The sequence below is a fragment of the Rhinolophus hipposideros genome (assembly GCF_964194185.1).
Source record: "Rhinolophus hipposideros genome assembly, chromosome: 3".
Taxonomy (NCBI): Eukaryota; Metazoa; Chordata; class Mammalia; order Chiroptera; family Rhinolophidae; genus Rhinolophus; species Rhinolophus hipposideros.
The window spans coordinates 62,885,679-62,906,462 of record NC_138049.1 but is presented as its reverse complement, the minus strand read 5'-3'; the positions used below and the strand labels follow the sequence as shown (position 1 = coordinate 62,906,462).

The 20,784-nt window shown below is 36.8% G+C and overlaps 1 protein-coding gene across 3 annotated transcripts; it reads right to left on the bottom strand.

The window, feature by feature from the left end:
- Nucleotides 1-458: 458 nt before the first annotated feature.
- SRSF12 (serine and arginine rich splicing factor 12) lies at nucleotides 459-17,578 on the bottom strand. 3 transcript variants are annotated; one of them, XM_081036154.1, is made up of 5 exons: nucleotides 17,386-17,578; nucleotides 9,677-9,781; nucleotides 8,277-8,380; nucleotides 7,968-8,109; nucleotides 459-3,102 (listed from the first exon to the last, which is right to left on the bottom strand). In XM_081036154.1, the coding sequence occupies exons 1-5, from the start codon at nucleotides 17,448-17,450 to the stop codon at nucleotides 2,733-2,735; spliced, it is 786 nt and encodes a 261-aa protein (XP_080892280.1). In that variant the 5' UTR covers nucleotides 17,451-17,578; the 3' UTR covers nucleotides 459-2,732. The 3 variants fall into 3 exon arrangements, with proteins under 3 accessions (XP_080892280.1, XP_080892281.1, XP_080892282.1); XM_081036155.1 differs by lacking the exon at nucleotides 9,677-9,781 and adding an exon at nucleotides 9,203-9,549 and having other exon boundaries at nucleotides 8,277-8,400; nucleotides 17,386-17,523; XM_081036156.1 differs by lacking the exons at nucleotides 9,677-9,781; nucleotides 17,386-17,578 and adding an exon at nucleotides 9,203-9,340 and having other exon boundaries at nucleotides 8,277-8,388.
- Nucleotides 17,579-20,784: the final 3,206 nt, after the last annotated feature.

Here is a 20,784-nt window from a genome sequence, read left to right as displayed (position 1 = left end):
GAAATGATCACAGATGTGTAAAACATTTGATTTAACAATCTTACTCTACATATTCTCTCAAATGGTCCAAGAAATAATTCTGTAAAAGTGAACCCTAGAATAGATATGCCCAAAAGACAATTTTCCTGGGTACCAGCACAACTGTCAATCAATTTCCAATCACAGAACCCATTTTCACTGAAGCCTAGAATCATTTATTTTCCTAATTCTATTCTTTTTGCTCTGAACATTATCTTAATTTAGTATACATCTGTCAAAGACTACTTCCAAAAAGACACAGCATTAGTAGTCACAGAGAGGCAGTCTGCAGCCTAGCCCCCCCCCCCCACTCCAAAGTCTGAAGGCTGTGTGCCCTTGTGGATGTCCTGTAACCTCTCTGCATCTCACTTTCCATGTCTGCAGTGGTATTTACCTCATACAGCTGTTGTAATGATGAGCGAATAATGTAAAACTTAAATGCAGTGCCAACCATATATTAATATGCTCAAAAAAGTCTGAACTATCATCATTCTAGTTTTACATCAAACCAAACAGTATCCTCCTAAGCAGCCTACAGATTTACCACTGCAAACCAAATCAGAGGTAAGTCAAAGGATTAAGCATGTTCAGAAACAGTGACTTATTAACTTGTTACTAAGACAATAATTAAATGCAGAGTAAAGACACTATAATGAATTCCTAGTTAATATTTGGAATGACTGCATATGTGTGTAAACCCAAACATTTATTTAGAAAATGTAAAAAATTACTATTAATTATTTGCCTTGCTCTTTCTTCGGACATAAATTTCATTTAAATTTTCAATAGTACCACATCATTTTATAACTAAATTTTATTACAGCTGAACAATTCAAAGAGCTGTAGTTTTGAAATAAATTTTGCTATGATTAAATAGAGAAGCTATTCAGAAAGTACAGTAAACATGAATTTATGGTACTTGGCTAATTACCAGTATATAAACTATTTTGTAAAGTTATTTCTTACACAAAGGATCTAAAATGCAAAGAAAAATGGAATTTGTATTCAAAACAAATAGAAGCAACACCAGCTCCTATATGCTAAAAATATAAGACAGATTTTTTTTCTTAAGTATACTCTAGATACAAATATTAACTGTATGGGCTGAAAACTTTAAAATTTTCAGCATAATTCAACAAGGTACACAAGTAGGACTCTATAAATATATCCCCTATAATTATATTTATCACAAATACTACCAAAAGCCTCTGAAAAACATAAACTACAAACACATTTTAAAGAAATTCTCAGTTTTGACAACTACAAAAGCAATTAATAGCAATAGTTACTTGGTTTAAAAAATGAAGGGCAGTGTAATGTACATCCAAACACTGCACAAAGTTGTTTTTTGAGAATGCAGTCTTGAGTTTCTTAACATAAGGTTCTAAACACTTTCAAAAGTAAGATTTGTTCTATACAATTTAAAGTCTGAAGCTAGGGCTCTAAAATAAAAACCACACATTAAGATGAAAAGTAGGTATGTAGAAATAATGGTATAAAATATTATTTTAATACAAAATGTACCACTCTTCAAATGTATAAGGCTTAGTATGAATATTTTTGGACTATGAGTGTTGTACATAGTTTTTATAATCTCAAACCATTCAAAATTCAGTATTTTAAAAAGATTTTGATATTTCTGAAGTGAATGAACATAGTACAGGAGGCAATTTAATGTCAGCTTATCTATACTGTTCCATCCAATAAAAATAAAAACCTTTTTTGAGCTCAGGAGAGAATCTATCATTTGAATATTTGATCTCTATATAAATTCTACTTTGGGGAAAGTCAGAATTTTGTAATATGACTAATATCCACCAAGAATTGGCCGAAGTTTAAACATAAGACACAAGAGAGACATAAGGTACCAAATAGTTTAAGTCTGCCCTATACAATTATACAGTCATAATTACTTTTTACATGAAGTAAAGTGCTTTAAAGTAAAAAATACTTTTGTAAAAGGTATTATTATCAATACAGTAGACCCCCTTATCTGTGGTTTCACTTTCTACAGTTTGTTACCTAGTCAACCTTAGTCCAAAAATATTAAATGGAAATTTCCAGAAATAAACAATTCATAAGTTTTAAATTGCGTGCAGTTCTGAATATCTTACTTCATCTCATCATGTAGGCACTGTAATCATCTCACATCATCACAAGAAGGGTAAGTACAGTACATTTTGAGAGACCACATTCACATAACTTTTATTACAGTATATTGTTATAAATGTTCTATTATTGTTGTTGTTAATCTCTTCCTGTTCCTAATTTATAAATTAAATGTTATCATAGGGTATGTATGTATAGGAAAAAAACAACATAGAGTTTGGTACAATCTGTGGTTTCAGGCATCCACTGGGGGTCTTGGAACGTATCCCCACAGTTAAGGGAAGAACTACTATATTTAATATCCAAGTAGAATTTTCTAAATTAGTTCCATTTTACCTATTTCCTTTGAAAAGTACCTTCTGTCACAATGTAAACACAAAATGGTCCATAAAATGGTCACATTTGACACATCATAATTTGTGGTGTGGGCCCTTAAATTGAGATGAAATCTTTATTAACCCAAAGCTAGAGAGATTTTATTTCTTGCACATGCCCAAAGTAACTAACATCAACTCACATTTTCTGTAAGCCTTGAAGAATTTTTATTTAACATAATGAGAAGTTTAATTACTTATATTAAAGACCACCTAGGGTTCTTCTGTTGTTCACCAACTGTTTTTGTGACGATAACTCCGAGATCTTGAATATGATCGAAAATGAGAGTGTTTTGCTGTTTGTGCTTTAGTTTCAGAATTGGTATACCCTTTGGGAGATTTACATGGGGATCTTGCTATGGAGTCAGAATGTCTTCCATGTGATCTTGATTTTGTTCCTGAGCTAGTCTGCTTTTGAGGTGAACTTGATTGTGATTTTCCTATTGACTTGGACCTTTTTTGTAAGGACTTGGACCTTGACCGTCCTCTAGAACCAGAATTCCTTCTTGGAGTTCTTGACTGCCTTGCTGAGGTAGATCGCCTTGGTAGTGATTTGGAGCGAGATTTAGACTGGCTATAGGAAAATCGCCTGTGTCGAGACCTGGAAACATCCACAAAGTTAGAGTATATATTTCACAAAAAAACAGTTAACAAATTAGGAAACAACACTTATAGGAAGTTATATACTTTACATACTATTAGTTAGGTTTTTATTGGTAAGTTAAAAGAAACAATTCATCAGAGTTTATTATGCATGCTTTTGGTTCAGACATAACAATCTTGTAATACTTGTTATACTAGAATGTATAACCAAAAGATTTTTATTTTACTAGATATATCTTATGACATGGGTCAGTACTGAAGAACTCGGTGCATATTTAGTCTGCGTTACAGAAGGAAAAGGAGGAAGAGGGGGATGGGGAGGAGGAGGGGAAAGAGGAGTAAGAGGAGAAGGAGGAGGAGTAGAAAAAGAGAAAGAAAATAATTATTTAAAGTTTACCAAATAATGCTTATAAAAATGAAAACCTAGATGCAGGACTTCTAAATTCTGCCATGATAGAACAGCTTGTACTAGACTAGTCTTCCCACAGAAAATAGCTATATAAAAAAACTAGACAACATTTATAAAACAACTATTTAAAAGTATTAGAGAATAATCAACACAAGCAAAGCGGTGGTAAGTCATGCCTTTTTTACTAAGACCATTTTCCTAATGTCAGCATCGGGGAATTGAGAACAACCAGAAAATGACTGACAAAGCTGGAGACAGAGGTTAGAATTCAGGGCTACCAAAATGGCTGGGACTTGGAGGCAAAATTCTAGATGTGAGAGAACTGCAGACAAATTAACAAAACCCTAAGATCTGCCTACAAATTCTCAACTCACTGGCCACCTTCTAAGCTGTGCATACACAGGATGAGACACCCGCCCCCCCAAGAGGTCAGCAAAAAACTGCAGCTGGAAGATTGAATAATTGAGCTGAAATATTATCAGACATATTGTGCTGGGGATAACAGGCTGGAGTTTAAGCCCGCAGAAGGTCAAGGAGTCTTGAGTAACAACCCTGGCTTCCAATTAAGGACTCAGAAGGACTATGTCAAGGTGATCTGCCAGTAACTCTTCCTGCTAGAAGAAAACAACTTTCTTTGGAGGACGTTATCATTGAAAGCTTCTATAATTTTTCATCAACAATGCTAACATCCAATAAAAAAAAAATTATGAGGTATGTGAAAAATGTATTAAAATGACTGAAAACTAAGGAAAATAAAAGACAAAAGAAACATACAAAAGTCATTTGGTTATTGGTGTTAGACAGGAATTTAAAATATTACTATGACTAATATGTTCAAAAAATAAGAGAAAAAGACAAAGCAGATGAAAAAGATGGAGAATTTCAAAAGAATTTTGGAATTTATAAAAAGAAACGACTGGACATTTTAGAACTGAAAAACTGTATCTGAAATTAAAGTCACTAGATGGATTTAACAGCAGTCTAGATATAAAAGAAGAAATAATGAACTCAACTGAAAATTTACAGGTTAGAAAAACATTATACTGAAACAAAATAAGAGAAAAGGAATTTTAAGAAATCCAAAACAGAGCATAAGAGATATCTGGAACATAGTCTCATGGCCAAAAGAAAAAACTGAGTAAGGCAGAAGCAATATATGTCAAAGAATTTTCCACAACTAGTGAAAGGCATCAACTCACAATTTCCAGAAGCTCAGTACACCCTCGGTAGAATAAATACAAAGAAAACTACACAAGGCATATCACAATGAAATTGCTGAAAACCAAAGAGAAAAATCTGAAAATCTGCTAGAGAATAAGAGACACATTACCTTCAAAAGAGCAACATTAAGAATGCCAGCTATGGATTTCAGAAAAACAATAGTATGATATTATTAAAAGGGGTGGGGGGAGTTCCTGCCAACCTAGAAATCTATCCCAAGCAAAAATATCCTTCAAAAATGAATATAAAATGAAGATGCTTCAGACAAGCAAAAGCTAAAGAATTCACTGCCAGCATATCTGTACTACAAGGAATTCTAAAAAACTTTTAGGCTGAAGGAAAATAACCCCAGATAGAAACATGGGACTACAGGAAGAAATAAAGAGCACTGGAAAGTATAAATATATTGATCTAGCATATATTCTAGAATAAAAGCAATGTTTTAGAAATTATTACATTTCATTCCTGTGGTACATAGTTGTCAGAAAAAAATGGAAAAACTGTCCTTGAAAAAAAAAACATGGAAAAAAAATAGATGCTATTTTAAAACTCTTCAGGAATATTTAGGAATATATACACATTCACTAACATAAATTCAACCAGATTTAAGGAATACCTAACACGAGCTAGGGACTACTGCTATAAAGTGCTGGGGACATAAGCAAGAAGAAGACTAAAGTCCTTGTTCCTCAAAGAGCTCACAAGTCTAGGGATAGCAACAAACTAGTTTTTTTCCATAACCACTGAAGGCAAAATAAGAGGCCTCTTTTTACTCCAAGGTAATAAATACCACATATACTGTATGTACTCATAATGTTAGGCTTATATATATTCTGTCTCTCTCACACACACATACATACATGCACACACTCTCCGATCCCCATAAACTCCTTGAGAGGTAGGTAAGATATACATTCTCTGTAGTACAATTTTACAGATGAAAAAAACTAAGGTCGCATTAAGCAACGGTCTTATAACTAATACAAAGCAGAACAGCATTGTCTCCCAAGAAGATGTAGTTCTTTCTATTCCTGATACTCCATGATGATTTGGAACAATTAACAAACATTTTTTTGTTTTTGTTTTTCTCCAGGCACGTATTATACTTTATTTCCACTAGAAGGCAGCAAATGTGAATATCCACTTTTTTTTTTTTAGATCAATCAGGAGAAAAACTGGTAACTAAGGGTCCAATGTAATGCATTTGGAAACAAATTGTATTATTAATGACTCAAATGGGCAATTTCTTTCTTTTCTTTTACAAACTAAGTCTTTCTACCAACCCAGTGGATATTAGTAAGTTAAGACAGCGCTATTTTGGGCACAACGTTACATTTACTTTGATCTTTGATATATAAACATTTCATACCATCCACATCATTCTAAATTTATGGTAAACTTCACATGTATAGTTTATACTACGTATAGTTACACACAGTCTCTCTCTATATACATATATATATAGTATATATGATAGTGTATAGATAGATATAAAATTCAAGTAATATGAGTGAACTGTTAATATCACTCCCTTACACTATTCATGTCCTCTGTGAAGCCAGAAGCAATACCAATGGTACTGGTGTGGTTTTCCTATAGACAAGGCATGTCAAACTCTTTAAATCTTAATTGGCTTTCATTATGTTTTAAGTTCTATAAATACAATTTTTTGTTTGATCATAGAAACTATCAGAGTAAATCTCAAATAATCAATCAATAGGAAAATCCTTAGCCATGGGACAAGCTAGATTATTCTCCACAGATGTAATGGAGGTTTATATTCTTATATTATCAAAGAAAGTATGATAAAAAGGATCAAGTTCCAGAATACTGACTGTTTCTAAATATTTCTTCACCAATATTGGTAATGGTTCAATGCTGACCTGGGTTCTCTTGGCTTTTAAAGGAGTTTAAGGCTTTCTCCCACATGCCTTCATAAAAATGGGCCAAAATCAAAGTATACCCAATGACAGGGACTGATCTGACATGTGAGATTCTGACATGAGGGCTCTGACTACGCCACATTTTCTAGCAATCAGGATTCTTAGTTATTGAAAAGTCATAGTCATAGAATGTGGATGTGGTTCTCTCTTCCTATCTTTTCCTCCCACTTGGCTGGAGGAATTAGAGCCAGGCCACTTCACAGTCTTGTTTTTACAATTAGGGACTTGGAGTAAAGACTCTCTCTCCAACTCTGGTACAAACTGTATTTTGAGCATTTTCTGGTCTAGGCTTAGAGATGAGGAATGGAGAGCATGGAGTGAAAGTGAGCAACCCTGGTGACCAGCTTTGATTTAAAGTTAAGTGGGCCGATCTATATGGCTTATACTACATGTGGTGCAGGAGCGCTAACTCTGTCACTCACAGAAAGGGGATACTCGTATAAATGCTGATGATTCTTTAAGAACAGAATTCACCTTAAAATTCTACATGCCTAAAAATTACAGCATTAAAACTCAAGATAAATAGTACAAATGTTTAACAGTTTAGTCATGTTAATACAATTTCAGTTATTTAAATAACTTCAAGTAATTAATTTTCATTGTGATTTATTATTATTCTAACAAAAACAACTCCTGGCTAGCAAAACAGATAACTTGCAAATGTCCTCTGAAAATACCTTTCACAAACGTATTGATTTACATTAAATTTAATCAACCTCCTTTCACAAGTGATTACATTTCTTATGAGTTTTTAACGACCAGGACTCCAGATTCTTAATTGTTGGGTCATTTAAGAAAATTTTATTTATTTAAAATTTCTCATTTTGTCAAGAATATGTTTTTTAATTATTTGCTTTTTCTTCAGTATATATTATCTTTCCACTAAAAAGGTTAAATAAAAACACTGGAGGGTATCCAATAAATCGAAGTTAATCTTTCTACAAAGGATGATTATTATTATTATTTTTTTAATTGGGGAATATTGGGGAACAGTGTGTTTCTCCAGGGCCCATCAGCTCCAAGTCGTTGTCCTTTAATCTGGTTGTGGAGGTTGTAGCTCAGCTCCACAGGCAGTCTCCGTTTTCCCACCATCCCATGTGGGAATTGAACCGGCAACCTTGTTAGGAGAGGGCGCTCTAACCAACTGAGACATCTGGCCACCCCAAAATATGATTCTTTATGTATATTAAACAAAATAATTCTGGTGGCCTATTTTTGAAAACTCTTTAAAAATTTTTTCCACAAAAAGTAAAAAATTAAGTTTTCAATCCTCTTATATTTTGTACTCACTCTTTAAGGCTATCAGATCGCCTCCTATTTCTTCCCCAAGAAGAACTTCTACTTCGAGTTCTCCTTTGGCTGGGGCTTCTTGATCTCCTATGATCACTTGGAGAGCAAGGGTGACGTTCTTTTGATTTCATTTGGCCTGGTGCTAGAATATCAAGTGCAAAACTTATAATTCATTACATGAAAACCTCAAAAACAGCCACGCAAATAGTATTATTGTCTGAAAGAATTTTAAAGAACAACAAAAAAAATCTATCATGGCTGAAACTCATTCTGCTGAATAAACAAGCTCTAATGTTTAGCCACACTTACTTTTGCGATCACCTTGTGCAAACTGTATTTCAATTTGACGGCCACATACCCACTTTCTATTGAGGTTATAAAGAGCATCTTCAGCATCGCGAACATCTTCAAATATGACTAGCTGTTAAGGACACTTTGAACATCAGATATCAAGTAAAAATATTATTTTAAAATAATTATTCACATGACATGAAATTTAATAGAAAAAACAAGTTCTAGTAACTAAGCTCACATCTCCAATATGAATAATCAAAAAAATTTTTCACTGTTATTATAAAAACAAATGCCCCATTATGATTTAGAAGAGTGACTCTAAAAATAAAAAGAACAGTAACAAACATGCAACTATATTTTAATGTATACATCAGTTTAGTTGCAGTATGCCTATATAAAAATGTTATGAGAAAAAATAAATCCTACATTGACTAATATTATAAAATAAATTGTTTAGGACTCACTTCCTTCTTTCAGGTAAAAGATTCATCAGGTTTTTTTTACTGAAAAATATCAGCATATAGAAGAAGCCTTTATTCTGAATTTAAAATTACTCTTTCATTCAAAGGCTTTTAAATTATGATACTCAAGAGAAATTGATGATAAACAAAATTGCACACACACATGAGCTAAAATAGTTTCAAAACTGATCTAACCCTTTAAAAATGACCTTTGACCCTACTGCTTTAAAATACCTTTATGAAAGAAACATAAAAGCCACCTGTAAACATTTGGAATTACATATAGTGGTTTGTAATACCCTACTAAACTCCGCTATCTATATAAATTATATATTAAACCTAACTAAAAATGAAAATAAGCTATACAGAATGACTGAATTGCTGTATTTCAGGAGGTTGTTCACTGCTTTAAATTTTTTTTTTTAATTGAAAACAGAAAAGCTCAAGAAATACAATACAAAATGAGACTTTGGCAATTACCTCAATGTCACTTGATCTTGAACCTTGACCTTTACTCTTTAAGGCTTGCAAGATGGACTTTACAAGAGACGCAGAACCAACAAAATCAGACTTGGCTTTGACTCTGGAACTCTGAGTAAATGTAGGAAAGCCGAAGTCTCAACCTGGTGTTGGCTTTGTCTTTTGCTTGATAAAGACTTCCCCTCTTCCAGGTCTTTATATCTGTGTCCACCCTCCCTCTTTACTCCTTGATGCTTGAACTTTAGGTGCCTTTTGTCTTGCCTGCTCGGTTTATGCTCGGATTCTAGCTAACAGGTTGGTGCAAACTGGGGGGCGCTTGCCAGCTACTGTGGACTGCTTTAGATTTTCTGAGATAAAGAAATAAACACATTTAAATTAGGCGATATTAATCTCATAACATATGCTCCTGAATACATATATGTATACACACATGTATGTAGGCTATTCACATGCACACAGTAAGATAAAGGATATTGAACATAAGCAAATCCTCTTGGGCGGCGGGTGTAGAAGTCAAGTGGAATGTAAACGTCTACTATAGGGCCATATCGACCAAACTCACGGCGCAAGTCCTCAGGCCTGAAGCGTTTTAGAAATAAGGCAAAAAAAATATGAATAGCTGGATTAAAATATTTTGCCTACAGAAATCCAGTTGAAATCCTCAAAAGGAAATACATTATCTAGACTAGAGTTATCTAAAATTGTCTTCCATAAGACTCACCTAGGGTTTAGAAAGGAAGGCAGAAAGAAAGCAAACAAATCTCAGGCCTCACTTTCAGAGAGTCTGATTCAGGAAGTCTGGATTAGGGGCTAGAAATCTGTATTTTTAAAAGCACTCTGTTACACTTAGTCAGGTAAACGCTTAGTCAGGGGAAATGCTGACTTTTGAAAGGTATTCCTATTACAAGGTTTTTCAACTGACAGTATAAAGAGTTCTAACTATTAACTACTTCATTAGGGACACATTCATTTGCTTCACTATAATCTTATGTTTAGGTTAATTTTGTTTTCAGATAGCAAGAATTAGATTCTAAAGAAGTCCTAACCTTCTTTCTCAGTCTTTAAAGAAAAATGGATGTTTTACTGTTAAACATAAAGCAAAATAACTACAATGCTCTCATATTTGACAAGTATTTTTGAGCCTCCTACATGCCTTCTACTGTGACAGGTACCATGTTTCCCCGAAAATAAGACCTAGCTGGACCATCAGCTCTAATGCGCCTTTTGGAGGAAAAAAATTAATATAAGACCAGGTATTATATTACATTATATTATACTGTATTATATTATATAAGATCCGGTCTTATATTACAGTAAAATAAGACCGGGTCTTATATTAATGTTTTGCTCCAGAAGACGCATTAGAGCTGACTGTCCGGCTGTGTCTTATTTTCGGGGAAACACAGTATTAAGGGGGAATACCAAAGACATTCATAGCATGTTTGTATTCGTGAAGCTACAATATAACTGAAGAGACAAAATACTTAGCATTAATAGCTGACAGTTATAGTGCATTTATATATTAGCCATTGTTCACCTCAAGACCACTTAATTCTCACAAAAACCCTATGGATGTTTATAGATAAGGGCACAGATGGATAAACTCACCTAAGGCCACTGAGCCAGCGAGTGACAGAGCTGGAATCAAACTCCCAGACTGACACTAGTCTGTTCTTAACCACTAAGCAGATCTTAAGAGATTCGGCATCGAGCTTTCAGCACAAAACACAGCTCAGAAGAAATGAATACAGAACAAAGACTCAAAGATAACTGCAAAGCTTCTAGCTTGGGCAAACGGAAGAAAAGATGGTGTCAGTGACAAAAATTAGCTAGAAAAGAGAGTTAGACTGAAGATTGAGGAGGCAAAAGAAGCTTTCAGGTTTAGAAATGCCAAATTTGAGGTGATGGTGGAATTCCACAAGAGTTCTATAAGCAACTGAAAATTGTGATTATACAAATTATATTAATTTACTTTCCTCTCAAAACTGGCAGAGAAGTCAATGATTAAAGCTAGAGATGTGGATTTAGGAATTATTACATAAAGATTCAACTAACATTGACTTAAGTAGCCACTATATACCAGGCAGTGCAGCTAATACTGTGTTTCCCCCAAAATAAGACCTAGCTGGACAATCAGAGCTAATGTGTCTTTTGGAGCAAAAATTAATATAAGACCATTCTTATATTGTTCTGTATTATATAAGACCCAGTCTTAATACTACATTATATAACACCTGTGTCAGTGACAAATTACCTCATTTGACGTATTTCACATAAATACGTCATTTGAACGTATTTGAACCTTGTTGCACTGGTTAAGACCCTTATTTAAGACAGGGTCTTATATAATATAAGACCCGGTCTTATATTAATTTTTGCTCCAAAAGATGCATTACAGCTGAGTGTCTGGTTAGGTCTTATTTTTGGGACAACACAGTACTATGACTCACTTTATTGTATTTTTATTTTTATTTCATTTAATGCTCACTATAACATGTTTAATTGTCTGCCTTCCCTGAAAGACTATTAGCTTTAGAGGGCAGTGACAATGTCTTTTTCTTTCACTTATTCATTTAACAAATACTTTTTGAGCACCTACTATGGGCCAGGCTCTAGGGATATGGTAGAGAACAAGAAAAACACAATTCTCACTTCCATAATACATAGGCTATGGGGTAAAGATTCTCAATCATTCCTGAATGTTGGAACCATCTGTGAAAAGAATGTTACAGAAACAAGCACTCCAGCCTGATGGATGAACACTGGACCTAATTAGTGCTTCCCATGAGTCAGTTGTTAATTTTTTTACGGGCTTTATAGGCAATTCTGTGCATCACAGTTGAGAATCACCATCTAAAGCAGATGTCTTCATCAGTGTAGTCTCAGTCCCTAGTATAGTTGCATGGCACATAGTAGGCGCTCAATACAGATTTGCTGTATTAATAAGTGAAGAACACACTGTAACCATTAATAGTTAAGGAGACAGTAAGTTACTTTACCCAGAGGTACACACAGCCAGTAACAAAGCTAGTTCAAATGAATGCCATCTGAGGCAATCAATCCCACCAACCAAATGTGAGCAGCTGATAGGAAAAGGAACCTAGATGGTATAAAGGAGGTTGAAGCAATGTGTGTCACAGGCTCGGAGTCCCAGAAGCCAAGGGTGACAGGAATCTGAAGGAACAAATCTCAAAAGAGCTGGCTCCCATTCACTGTCTCCACTCCCTCACCTGTTAGCTGTTGTTTTGTTTTCATTTATTTTTGTACTGGTTGCGATCTATTTTGATATTCAGAAAAGTACAGAGAAAAATAAAACAATCATGTATCCACCAACAACACTTATAATTATTATTATAATAATATAATTAATATACTTATATAACTAATTATATAATTATATATTATATATAACAATATATTATAATTAATATTACTTATTATAAATTATTATTATAATACTTGCCCTATTGGCCACAATTTTTAGTATATTTGTAGAAATGAGACTTTATATCCTTCTACCTTGAAACAATCATTGGTGTTCACCATCTCCTGCATCACTTTATATTTTTACTGCAAATACACTTATCCAAAAAAGTACATGATTTTATATATATCAAGTTTCACATAATTTTGCACCGCGCCTTTTCCTCCCTTGAGATTTCTCCATGTAGCTCTAGGTCACTCATTTTAACTCTGTATTGGTATTGTTATGAATAAGCCACAATTTATTCATCCATCTTTCTGTGGATGAACATTTAAAATGCTTTTTTTAAAAAAATTGCAAACTGTGCTACCGTGTACATTATGATACATGTGCTTCCTAGAGCAGCGCTCCAGTTCTCTGGGATGTATCACTAGCAATGCAACTGGTAGGTTGGAGAGTATGCATACCTTCCGCTTCACTACATGTTCTCCAAAGTGGCCATAAGAATTCCTACTGCTCCACCTCTTCAATGAACAACTTTTAATCCTTGCCATTCTGAAGGATATAAAGTGAATGGATACCTCATTGTTGTTTTAATTTTAATTTACCTAATGACCAGTAAGGCGCAACATCTTTTCATGCTTATGGGTCATTTATTTTGTGTTAATACCTAGGAGAATTTCTGGGTTAAAGAGGATGTATATATTTAACTTTTATGAAACTGCCAAACAGTTCTGCAAAGTGGTTGTACCATTTTATACTCCCACCAATAATGTATAAGAGTTTTAGTTATGCCAATCTTTGTCAGCACTTGGTATTGTCAGTCTTTTTCATTTTAGCCATTCAAGTGGGTGTTAAGTGAAATCTCACTATGATTATAATTTGTATTTCCCTAATGACAAACGATGCTGAGCACTTTTTTACATGTTAATTGGCCACTTGTATATTTTTATTTGTGAAGTGTCTGATTCCCCCCTCCATTTTTAACAGTTTATTTTTATTACTGAGTTCTAAAAGTTCTTTATATATTCTGAAAACAGTCCATTGTCAGATATATGTTTTGTGACTATTTTCTCTCATTCTTTGGCTTGCCTATTTGCTTTTTTAATGTTCGGGTTTTTTTTTTTTTTAATAATGAACAGAAATTTCAATTTTGGTGAAATCTAATTTATCGACATTCCTTTTTCTTTTATGGTAACTGCTTTCTTTATCCTGTAAGAAATCTTTGCCTATCCCCAGGTTATAAAGATATCCTCCTATGTTTTCTTCTTAAAGCTTTATAGTTTTTTATCTTTTACATTTCAGCCGATGACCCAGCTCAAATTACGATGTAAGGTAGAGGTTACTGTTCATTTACTTTTCCTATGATGACAGCATCATTTGTTGAAAAGGCTTTCCTTTCTCCTCTGGGTTGCTTTGGTACCTTTATCAAAATCAGTTGTCTCTGTAAGTGTGGATTATTTATGGACTCTATTCTGTTCTATTAATCTACTTATCTATCCTCAGGCCAGTATCACATTGTCGTGACTACTATATCATTTTGGTAAGTTTTTAAGTCAGGTGGTCTTCCAGTTTCAGTTATCTTTTTCAAAATTATTTTGGCTATTCTAGATCTTTTGTATTTTTACAATTAACTTGTCAATTTCTATTTTTTAAAAAGAGTTTGATCACAAATGCCTTGAATCTACAATATAATCATTTTGGGAGAGAACTGAAAACTTAGTATTTTGTTTTCTAATCCAAGAACATGGTATACCTATCAATGTATGTTGGTCTTTAATTTCTCTTGGCAATACATTGTGGTTTTTCAGTGCAAAGGTTTTTACGTTTCTGTTGTTAAACTATTCCTAAATATGTTTTTTGATATAAAAGTAAATGGAATTTTTATTATTTTCAATTGTTATCAATTGTTTGCTGTTAATATATAGAAATAGGATTTTTAAATTTTACCTTGCATCCTGTTAACTTACTAAAACTCATTATTACTTACATAGTTTTATGTAAACAAACATGTCACCTAAGAATAGGGACAGGTTTTACTTCTACCTTTATAATTTTTATGTCTTTTATTTATTTATTTTTACCTTGTTGCACTGGTTAGGACCTGCAATAAAATGTTGAATGAAGGTTGTGAGAACCGACATCCTGTCTTGTTCTGATCTTAGGGGGAAAGCATTCAGGTTTCACCATTAAGTATCATGTTAGCTACAGCTTTTTCACAGGTTGAGGAAATTCCCTACTATTCCTAGTTTCCTGAGACTTTTTCATCATGAATTTCATTTAATGCTTATTCTATATCACCATCAATGTTAACATCAACATAGCCTCATGTACACTGTAACCAGAAAATGCAACTAAGCATGTCCAAGGGAGGTACTTGATCATTGCTCCCTGACCTAACATGACATTATGCTTCAAAATGGGAATGTTGTATTTGGGATTTAGACATGATTTTGTTCCATGAGAAAACTGTATTTGAGATTTAAAAAAAATTACTCTTCTACACAGTAACAAAGCAAAGATATTAAAATTAAGTCTTCCTGACCCACCTCATTTCACTAATGAAAAGAAACGTAACAAATTATAAAATTGTAAAATGTACTTTTAAGTCCTTTTTTAGTTCTCGTGCTCAATTGCATTCCTCAATTGAGGAATGCTGTCTTTTAATGTCTTGTGCTTTATCGTATATATTGAAATGGTCACTTCAAAGAAACACTTTAAATAAAATTTGGTCTGTTATAAACATTTTTACTAAATAAAATTTGAAAACAGGAAAACTAAAACCACTTAAATGGATATCTTTTCCAGCCTCATTTTCTATATGGTTTTTCTTCACTTTTTAAATAATTGCCATCATACTGTCCATATAACTTCAGTTTGCTTTAGCATTTATCCCAATCATCTTCTTTATAAGCACCCTAAATGTTAAAGCTAATTCAAAATGTCTGGGTTTCATATTGCTAATTAACTTACACTGCATGCTACCGTGTACAAAAAAACCTGTTAATATAGGTTATATGCATGATTCTACTTTCCTAACACGACGCAGCAGCAAGATACTTAAGCAAGATACTTAATCTCTCTAAACCTGGTTTCTCATCTGTAAAATGGGTACATTACAGGATTATTGTAAAAATTTAGTAAGCGAATATGTGCAAAGTTTTTAGTACAGTGCCTGGCCCATAGTGAGTACTCAACAAATGTTAACAATTATTGTTTCATTAACACAATCCTGCTAGATTTTGATTGCCCCCCTCCCAGTAGTGTTAAGAAGTGGTGATAAAAATTAGGAAGACATGGCAACAAGTCCAAATGTCTATGTGAGTAGTTATCAGCTGGAGTTGAGCACTAGCAGCTGCTGTCCTCGTTAGATGGCACGTGTTCTTTTCCATTTGCTATAGTCCACACCACCCTACTGTGTGTGCCTATAACCTGACAACTTCACTCATTGCTATTACCCCAGCTGCACCCTGTGGCCATTACAATCTGAAACATCTCATGTTTTTGTAGACACAGTGGAGAGATGTGATGCTTATTTAAATGGTCTATTTAACTGAGGGAATTTTTTTAACCTTACCCAATTTATAAATTTTGCTTGTTTCCCAAGTAATGTATAGATAAACAGGTTGAGAAAAGAAATGTACACACAGGCATCTTTTAGATGTTAATTAAGGTATATTAACTCAGTCTGTAGTTGTGACATACATAAAAGTAGGGATCAAAAAAAAATTTTTTTAACATTTACTCCTCAAAGGTAAATCATGATGATCACAACAGGTAACTCTGGAGCCAAGGACTTCAACGTATTTGTAGCTGTGAAGCCCCAGGTAAGCCATTAAAACTCTGAGGTTCCGCTTTCCCTTTTATACAGTTAAGATAATACTGCATATCTATGAAGATTGGGGGCAAGTTGTAAATTAAGCCCAGTGAAATAAAAAATCTCTATCAATGCCCCCACGCCCTCGTCATTCCCTCTGGCTCCGATTAAGGGAGAAAACTGCTATACGAAGAAGTTATTCCTTGAGATCTATGTTTAGGCACTATGCGGACAGAATTCTCAAAGGAGGGGGGTGGGGTGGACTGAGAACATCAAAAAGGACCAGAAAAATCCATCCAAACCGTTCTTAGGGGTGTTTATACAGTATTCAGAACTTTAAAGAAAAACATAGAAATCTTTCCCTGAAGTTATCCTTTGTATATAGTACAAAACTGTAACAAAATTTAACCAGCACCACCTGTAAGTAGATCAGACCGAAGGACAAGAAACTAAGACCCAAGGTACGCGTTATTTTGTCCCAACGTGTTCTCACCATCCTCAATTCGTCATCGAGGAGGTAAGGCGCGCGGCTTTATCGGGACCCGCGACAAAGGGGCTGAAACGCAGGCGCCCGCCCCAGCAAAACCACTCAAGGCCGGAGGCGGGAGGGACCTCGGTCCCGGGAAAGGGCGGCCCGCGTCGGCTGCTGCGGGAGAGGCCGGGCGCCCAGCCGCCGGGGGCGGTGCCGGGGACGCGGAAAGCGCTGCGGGACGCGCGTCCGTGCGGCGCCCGCGGAACGCGGCCCGGGAGGCGGAGGTGCGAGTCCCGCCCAGGCCCCGGGTAGCCTGCGGGCTCACGCCGCCCCCGGGAAGGGCGCCTCGGCCCCAGTACCCGCCGGCGCGGGGAGGCGCCGGGCAGACCCCCGGGCCGCCGCCGGGCTCCGCGGCGCGGCCGTTACTCCGCCCCTCCCCCGCGCCCCAACCTGCGGCTGCCGCCGCTCACCTGGTGGCATCCGCGACGTTCCTGACGAACAGGGAGGTGTTGGGGGGCCTCGTGTAGCGAGACATGACCGGTTCCTCCTTTCCCTCCGGGCCTGCCCGCGGCCGCCAGGCTCACTCGCTCTCTCACTGCAGCCGCCGCCGCCACAGCAGCTCCGCCGCCCCCCGCGCGACCCCCTCCCCTCGGCCTCGGCCCCGCCAGCGCGCAGCCGCAGAGGCGGCGTGGGGGGGGCGCACAGAGCGGCGCAAGCCTGTCCGTGCGGACCGCGGGGGGCGGGGGCGGGGGCGGGGGCGGGGCCGACGGGGGCCCGGGGCTCCGAGGGGATGGGGAGGCGCGGCACCCGCTGGGGGGATCTGAGACCGGGCTGCGCGGGAGGCCCAGGTCTCGGGGGGGGGGAGGGGCGGCGCTGGGTCCCAGTCCGAGAGCACCGGGGAGGGAGGGGCCGCTGGGGGCCCGGGTCCGCGGGGGAGGTGCGGGGCCGCGGGATTCCGTGGAGGGGGCGGCACTGGGGGGGGCGGTGGTTGGAGTCCGAGTGCGCCAGGAGGGCGGAGGCCAGCGAGGTCCTGGGGGCGGAGGCGGGGCGTCCGCCGCTGAGCGAGCGGAGTGGGCGTGGGCAGAGGTGATGGAGGCCTTCAACCGCAGGACAGCCCCAGGGCCACTGGGGCCTTCATCCCGGCATCCTTGGGCCTCGAGCTGCGTAATTCCCCGCCTCCTGCGCCCTTCATCTTGAGTCTTATTAGGCTTTCAAACTGTGAGGATGTTTTTTTCTTTAGTTATTTGAATCTTACTGCATTATAGGAGTACCCCCTTATGGGGGGAGAGGAGAGGATACTCCTAAGCCCCCCAATGGATGCCTGAAATCTGGGATAGTACCAAACCCTATATATACTGTTTTTTCCTTATACACATATAAAGTGTGATAAAGTGTAATTTATAAATTGGGCACAGTAAGAGATTAACAATAGCTAATAATAAAAGACTGATTATAATATACTGTAATAAAAGTTATATGAATGTGGTCTCTCTCCAAATATCTTATTGTATTGTAGTCACACATCTTGTAATGATGTGAGATGATAGAATGCCTACATAATGAGGTAAGGTGAATGACAGGCATTGTGATGAATCACACGGCTTCTACTGACCTAACCATAAGTCACAAGGAGGTTGATCGGCTGCTTTCCATCCTGGATTATCAGGCCATGACGATGTCGTGGTTGGATGTCAGGAACAGATGATGTTGGGTGGTTGGGGAAGTGCAATAGTTTCAGACTCTGGTTGACTGTTGGTAACTGAAATAGTGGAAATCCGAAACTGTGGACAAGGGAGACTACTATTCCCTTAGGGCATAATAAACCTATTCCCTGATATACTAAGCAGAGTAAAAAGTCACTAGACTCTGTAAACAATGCCTATGTAGTTAAAAATATACCGGAGGTGCCAAAATGAATGTATACAAGTGGACACTGTGTCTGTTGCTCAAGCAGTAGTTTGCCGTAATCAGAAGTGTCTGGATGCTGATGGGAACCATTTCGAGCACGTCTTGTAATTGCAGGACTGAAACGTGATTTGTATTCATCTTTTGTTATCGGTATATATTGAGTATTATAATTTTAATACAGTTTTCCTATCTTGAAATGTGTATACATTTTTTTTTGATACCTTCTGTATGAATCCATATGTTCGTGTATACATTTTTTTCCTAGGTGGAGGCATTACACTCTGATATTTTCTTTCTTCTTACCTTTGGTACTGTCAGATTATTTTCAAAATATTTTTTATAATGGGAAAAACCCTGCAAAGCTCTTTACAGTTTGAAAGAAAGCTTTGTTTTCTTTCCTCTTTAATTTTTTTTTTTTTTTGGAGGCCCTTTATCTTTCCCAGCCTCAGAATAAACAGTTGAAGAATGAAGCTGGGGCTTGCCACTTAGAAAGGCTACAGAAGTATACAGACACTGAACAAATCTCTTCTCTACCTCCAGGGGTTTCTGCTCTAGCTGCTGCTATTCACTAACTGCTGCGGACCTGCTTCTCAAATTTTCTCCTAACCTGGCAGCTTCATGCTTACTCTCTTTTGTTTTGGAACCATCCATCTGGGGAGCAGAAGCTGCAGCACAGAGCAGCCAGGGCACCTGCAGCAGTGTTGTGATTGGAGGCTGGCAGGACTTGGCTTATTGAAGGGCCGAAAGAAAGCTTTTGTAGAAGTATGTGAACAGGTGCTGTGTATGGGGAGTGGCTTTTTTTTTCTGTTCCTATTGATAGAAGTATCTGAGGAAAGGGTCTTAAACTGTGAAAGGAGGTTCTGTTAGAAACTTGAACTTTAAAGGTAGCTGGAATTGATTTAAAATAAGTTGTGGAAATGATAACTGTGAGGAGATAGATGTGTTAATTAGCTCGACTGTAGTAATCACTTCACTATATGTATATCACACCATCATTTTGTATACCTTAAATATATACAATTTTTATTTAAAATACTAAATATGTTGTGGAACCATAATTATTTATATTACATAAAAACATATACTGTTTCTATTTCCAAATCTGATTTGGGGCAGCCAAGCATAAAGAAGTGTAAACTGCTTTGCAGTTGGAAGGCCTGAGGAGGGACATTGAGACAACTACAGAATGTTCTACAATGCTAGGCTTGGCCAGTGTCTTGGCCAGGTCCTTAAACCAGTTGAGATGAATAACTGATGAAGCTGCACTTTGTCTTTCCCTTGGCATTTTTGGGTGCTCTTTTTGGGGGGAGCGAGGTTTATCTAAGTGAAAGTTTATTTAGAATAAGGAAAGACAGTGAAACAAATTGCAAATTTTTAAAAGCTGACAACAACCCTAATGTGAAATGTGGACTCTCAATAATAATATATCAGTATTGGTCCATCGATTGTAACAACCATACCACACTTATGCAAGATATTACTAATATGGGAAACTATGAGGCAGTAAGGGGACATATGGGAACTCTGTACTATCTGCTCTTTTTTGTTTGTTTGTTTGTTTTGGTAAACCTAAAGTTGGGGTACTCTTCAATAAGCAGAGAAAAGACTGAGGTCAAGACTAAATATCCTGCTTGTTGCCAGACTCACATTCCTATTTACCCTAAGTCCTAGAATTTAGCTAGAATTTAGCTAGATGCCATTTGGTAAGACAATTGCTTTAATAAATCATTGCTTTAAGGCACCAAATGGTACCCTACAGGCTTGGGAGAATTAACATTCTTTCTAAATTCCCAGAGAATTTCCAAGGAGTATCCTACTGACAAAATCTGACAATTATGTAATAACTAGCCTCTTTTTTACAGCAGAGTTTAATGTATTGTTCTTTGCAGCAACTTCCTTTCCATTTAATACATGTTAAAAATTACAGTCTATCCTCACCACAAAAAAGAAATAATTATGTG

Bases quoted from the DNA above. Each gene is read 5' to 3' on its own strand.
- SRSF12 (XM_081036154.1), bottom strand. From the start codon at position 17,450: ATGTCTCGCTACACGAGGCCCCCCAACACCTCCCTGTTCGTCAGGAAC. The intron at 8,110-8,276 runs GTAAGTGTGGCT...TTGATATTCTAG, and splicing joins TGCACAAGGTGATCGCAAAA to CACCAGGCCAAATGAAATCA. The intron at 3,103-7,967 runs GTGAGTACAAAA...GGATGTTTCCAG, and splicing joins CGATCTGATAGCCTTAAAGA to GTCTCGACACAGGCGATTTT.